The sequence below is a fragment of the Echiichthys vipera genome, assembly GCF_963691815.1.
Source record: "Echiichthys vipera genome assembly, chromosome: 21".
Lineage (NCBI taxonomy): Eukaryota > Metazoa > Chordata > Actinopteri > Perciformes > Trachinidae > Echiichthys > Echiichthys vipera.
The window spans coordinates 13,245,825-13,250,824 of NC_139846.1; the positions used below are offsets into that span (position 1 = coordinate 13,245,825).

At 41.2% G+C, this 5,000-nt stretch overlaps 1 protein-coding gene across 1 annotated transcript in view; it reads right to left on the reverse strand.

The window, feature by feature from the left end:
* Positions 1–5,000, reverse strand: part of flt1 (fms related receptor tyrosine kinase 1) — a 33,143-nt gene that overhangs the window by 8,289 nt on the left and 19,854 nt on the right. Inside the window, exons 12-13 of the mRNA XM_083935788.1 lie at positions 4,668–4,776; positions 1,465–1,773 (exon numbers count right to left, since the gene is read on the reverse strand). Coding sequence (XP_083791914.1) covers positions 1,465–1,773; positions 4,668–4,776 — 418 coding nt within the window. The remainder of the gene's footprint in view (positions 1–1,464; positions 1,774–4,667; positions 4,777–5,000) is intronic.

The following is a 5,000-nucleotide window of genomic DNA, read 5'->3' on the forward strand; positions in this document are numbered from 1 at the left end:
ATGAAAATGTCTAATCAGCTTAAAAGGACAATGCATTCTATCTAAAAAAAAAATAAAGTAGTTAAAACTATTTACCAACCAAAATGCAGTTCATATATTAATGCTTTTATAATAGTAATATTATTCTGCATAATGGAAGTGTTCCTCTTGATGCTTTAAACGGATTACAGTGGTAGTTATTTATAGACTGAAATAGATTTGTGATGAAGTGAAAGTAGTGCTATTTTTTCCCACTGTTCTCTGGACCAGTGCCACTTTTGGACAATAATCATGAATTGGCAGTGACACATTTTTTCAGAAGAGTGGCCCTGGCTTCAACCTGCGCTGTGAGTCAGCTGATGTTTGGGTTCTCTTGGGCCCCTTTACCCTGAAATACCTCGCAATACAAACCCATTTTCAAAATGCAACAACAATGTAGTATTTTGATGCAGTTGCCTTCTCATTTTCTCTATTTTCACTACATTAAACAAATACTATAATTAGACCAGATCGCTCCCCGAGTCACTCTAACACCATGTTTTAATTTTTCCTCCATTCTTCCTCTTTTTTTCTCTCCTTTTGGCTCCCCAGCCCCTTTCTTTCTGGTCACCCTTTCTTTCTAGTAATTCCCTTGTGGGGGTCCCTGGGGAGGAAGTTGACGTGTCGAGCCCTGATTGTATAGAGAACAGCAGTAAAAGACATGAAGAAAAGTCACTTAACCAAGGCGACTGATTGTTGTTTCCCCTATCTTCCTCCTGGACAACAATTGATGATTGTCCGCGGGGGCTGGGGCCTGACAGTGTCTGATTGGCTGATTGTTCCTCCGGCCCTGTGTGGGGGCCTGTAAATGTGGCATTGTGGGAAGTGCCATTGTGTGCTCTTCCTCCAGACAAGAGCTCATTCCCACGTGAAAGAGGTGCTGAGCTGGAGTGCAAGAGCAAAGGCAGGGTGGGGCCCCAGGAAGCTGAGGGGACCCAATTCCCAAGCAACAAAACTCTGTGAGAGAATGTGGGTGTTTGTTTGTTTGTATGTATGTGCAACATATGGGCTCAGAACACATGGGGGGTTTAGAGGAAGCAACTGAAATCTGTATAGTTAAGAATGGTAATAAGGAGTTAAGAAAAGTCAATTACAGATACAACTTCAAGGCCCTGAAAACGTATCTGGGGTCCTGAGACAATACGTGTTCATCTCTGTTATGTTAGTCACTTGCTTATAATATTAAAATCATTATAGTCTTTCTTCGTTTACATAAATTGTTGCTTTTAATTACTTGTTACATTGTAATTTTGCTTTTATTGTAAAGTGCCACATAAACAAATCTTTATTTAATTATTGTTTGTAGCACACAAAATGTGCATTGTGTGCAGACAAGCTAAAAAAATGTTGATAAAAATTAAATTATTTCTTGTTCATACTGTTTATAAAAGTACAATGATTCATTCTTGCACAGTATTGACGATAGACTTATAGATGACTACTCACTTTTGACCACCACCTGTGTGTCCAGGTGTGTCTCTTGTCCGGTGATCAGGTGGTGGGCGGAGCATCTGTAGGCTCCAGTGTTTCTGGCTGTTAGGTTGCTTAGCAACAGGACCAGAGAAGTGGAAAACTCCCCCATCGTGAGCTGCTGACTTCTCGGGGCAGGGCTGCAGGACTGGGCGGCCTCTGTGTCATTCACTCGTTGCCACGACAACGCTGTGTACAGGTATTTATTGGCTACACAGGTGAGATGGAGGTCTCCGCCCTCTCTAGGTTCCTCCCTCGGGCTTACACTGAAGCCTCCTGGGACGTCTGAGGGAAGCGGAAAAGAAAAGATGTGGAAGACGAGGGAACATGGACAAATACGAACCTTCACTGATGTCCTGTCTGATGAATAATGCCTCTCAGTTCCTCAACAAGCGTATGTGGATCCTATCTGGTGCCTGAAACCAGGAGAGCTGATTCAATCGATCCTCCATTATTTGTAACCTTTGGCGACAATGTTGAATGGCTATTGTGGGTAAAAGCAGCTAGTTGAATACAGTGAAAAGGCTTCTTATTTACTTTAGCCATTTGAAACTTCCCGTGGAAACGGCTCGAGAGTTTCCTGATGGCAGATAGTGTTTATCTTTCCCGAACACCCCAAGGCCTCCCGAAATAAAGCGGACCTGCCAGTCCAAGGAAGTGCGCTGTACGGGGAAGTGGAACGATAAGAGCACCAGGTTCCTGTTTCACTCTTGCTCACACACACTAACAGCTCAGCACAGCTTTAAGCACACAATTACACACTCAAAAAACCTTTACCTGTATGCCTAGTAAATCTGACCCCACATGACAGACTGCAGTGCGTGCCCGATGCACGTACGCTGCTTTGTCCTGCCAAGGATTTCAACCTACATTCATGTGTTTTCACTGACACTAAAGAATTGTTTATTTCTAAAATGTAAAATATCAATTTGAGTTCTTATATCTGGTACTCTGACCAATATGTCACATCTTTTAATAAACAAATGCTCAAATTCATAACCAGATACCACTAAGAAATTCACCGTTCAAAAATATGTTATTCATCTTGTTCCTACAGTTGGATGTTTGAGCTTCACTGTGCAGAATGATGTGTGTCCAGAGTTTACCGTGAAAACGTTTTCACATTCATCAGCATAAAGTGGAAAGTTTCTCTCTGCTCATTAAGTCTAATCGAATCTGATTTTAAAGGGTGGGCCTATCAGCACGATCTGTGACATCACAACTAGTGTGGAAGTCAATCTTGGTCTAATACAAGTGGGATGTAGGAACTTGAAGAGCACATACACTTAGAACGAGCTTATAGCATAGCGTAGATGCCTTTTTAGGGATTTTAATGTGGAAATGTGATGTTTTTCAGACACACATTATTGTTCCAAGCAGACTATGTGTATATGTGTGTCAGACCTGTCGAACTGATGGTGACATGACCTTAACGCTGCAGTAATGACTCCGTATACAGTATTTGAATGCAGACTGAAAACTCAATATTCCTTCTGTTTTCAACCTTCCCTCCTGCTCCTTCTCTGTTCATCTCAGTATTTGACTTCAGGCTTTTACCAACAATTTGTTGAAAATGACTTACTACCAGATATCATATCGTCTTGTCAACTGATTAAAAAGAGACACTTATACCCAGCAATCATCACCCAGTATCTGTTTATGACAAAAATACAAAAGAAAATAATAACTTATTCATTTAATTGAATCAATTTTTAGTAGTTTACAGTTTTTATAGTTTATATAGAATTAGCATATATGTTTGTTTTGGTTGCTATCCCCCCCAAATAAATAATAATAATAATAGGATTGAGATGGGTTTATATTTTCAAGGGAATATATAGCAAATGGAACCGTTTTTAATTTAACGTGGGGTCTTCCTTGAACACAGGTGTATTTCCAAGGTGGCAATCTGACATTCACATGGGCCCATTCTCGCCAAACACATGTAGTATTGTAAAAATGCACATTTAAGCCTTGGGTTCTTAGTAAGTTTTGTTGTGAATATTTTATTTTGGCAGGACTGCGTCCAACATGGGAAAGGAGGCAGTGTTTCCAATCCAGTCATAAATACCATCAAAGTCTAATTGAGCAAAAAAACAAACAAAAAAAACCCACGTCATCTGTGCATGAGTGTTTGTGGAGTGTGTTTAGGTGTTTGCAGATTGACATCATATTAAACAAACCAGTCAGTTTCGATCCTGTCAGTACTGCAGGGCCACTTATGTCAGACATGTAAATGTTTAGGGTGGCTCTATCATTTGTAATGAGGGAAAATATGTTATTTTATATGTTCTTAACAGAAAACATCCTATCAGTGAGTTCCAGGTTGAATTAATTGAGTAAAACTTTAAAACATGTAATCCTGTCCAAACAGAACAGAAGCATTAATATTTTTTATTATTTCTTCCCATCTTCATTCATTATTTTGGATGACATATCAGTATAAAAAGTGTTTCCTGTCTAAGAGTGGCTTAGCACCAAGTGGATCAGCTGATTTACAGTTTCATGTTGAAACTGAGGAGGGAGTGAAGTATGATGACAGAAAAAAGACAGAAACTAGAAGATTATGGGAAATTAAAAGGTAGAAGGAAAACACCTGGACTCAAAACAGATATATATATATTCTGTAATTTCGTATCAAAAGCTTCAGTCGGCAAGTCTGGCAGATCGAGTTGACTCAGTTAAACTTTGAATGTTTACAACTTTCACGCCCCTCCCCCTCTACTACTGAGCTCCTCAGCTCCCTCCCATCGAGTGCTCGTCAGTGCGCGTGCACCAGATTCCTGTGAATGCGCAGGTCTCTTCTCTCAACAACAAAGTCTAGGAGTACACATTGCATGGAGGTAGGCTGGCTAACTTACTCATGGTTGGCTATTGCTAACGTCATTTAGCGTATGCCTAGCTTGTGGTGTGTGCTTGTGATATTTTAACATGCACGGGAGGGGGGGAGGGATCTTTGGCATGTGCACGAACTGTGAACTGCGCTGAATGGACAGGATGATACGGGCGCGGTGAATTTTTGCGAAACAAACAACAAGCTCTAGGTGCACGTAGAAAACCGGAAGATTTATGTTCTTCTATCGGAGCATAGAGTCAGCTTCAGTGAATATGATCAAACAAGTGTTGCCGACTGCACGTTTAAGCTTTGGGAAAAAAAAGGGAGTTGTATGGCTCCTCACCTGTGATGTAGAAGTGGATGTCTAGCTGGTCTGTGCCTGCAGAGTTGGAGGCAACGCATCGATACACTCCAGACACAAAGGCCTCGGCCACAGTCAGGACCCCCACTGTCTATGGAAAGAACAAACATCCGCATTAACAAACCGGCACTTAGCACACTAAAAAAACACACATACACACACACACACACACACACACACACACACACACACACACACACACACACACACACACACACACACACACACACACACACACACACACACACACACACACACACACACACACACACACACACACACACACACACAATTAAGGTTCAGGCTCGTCACCTC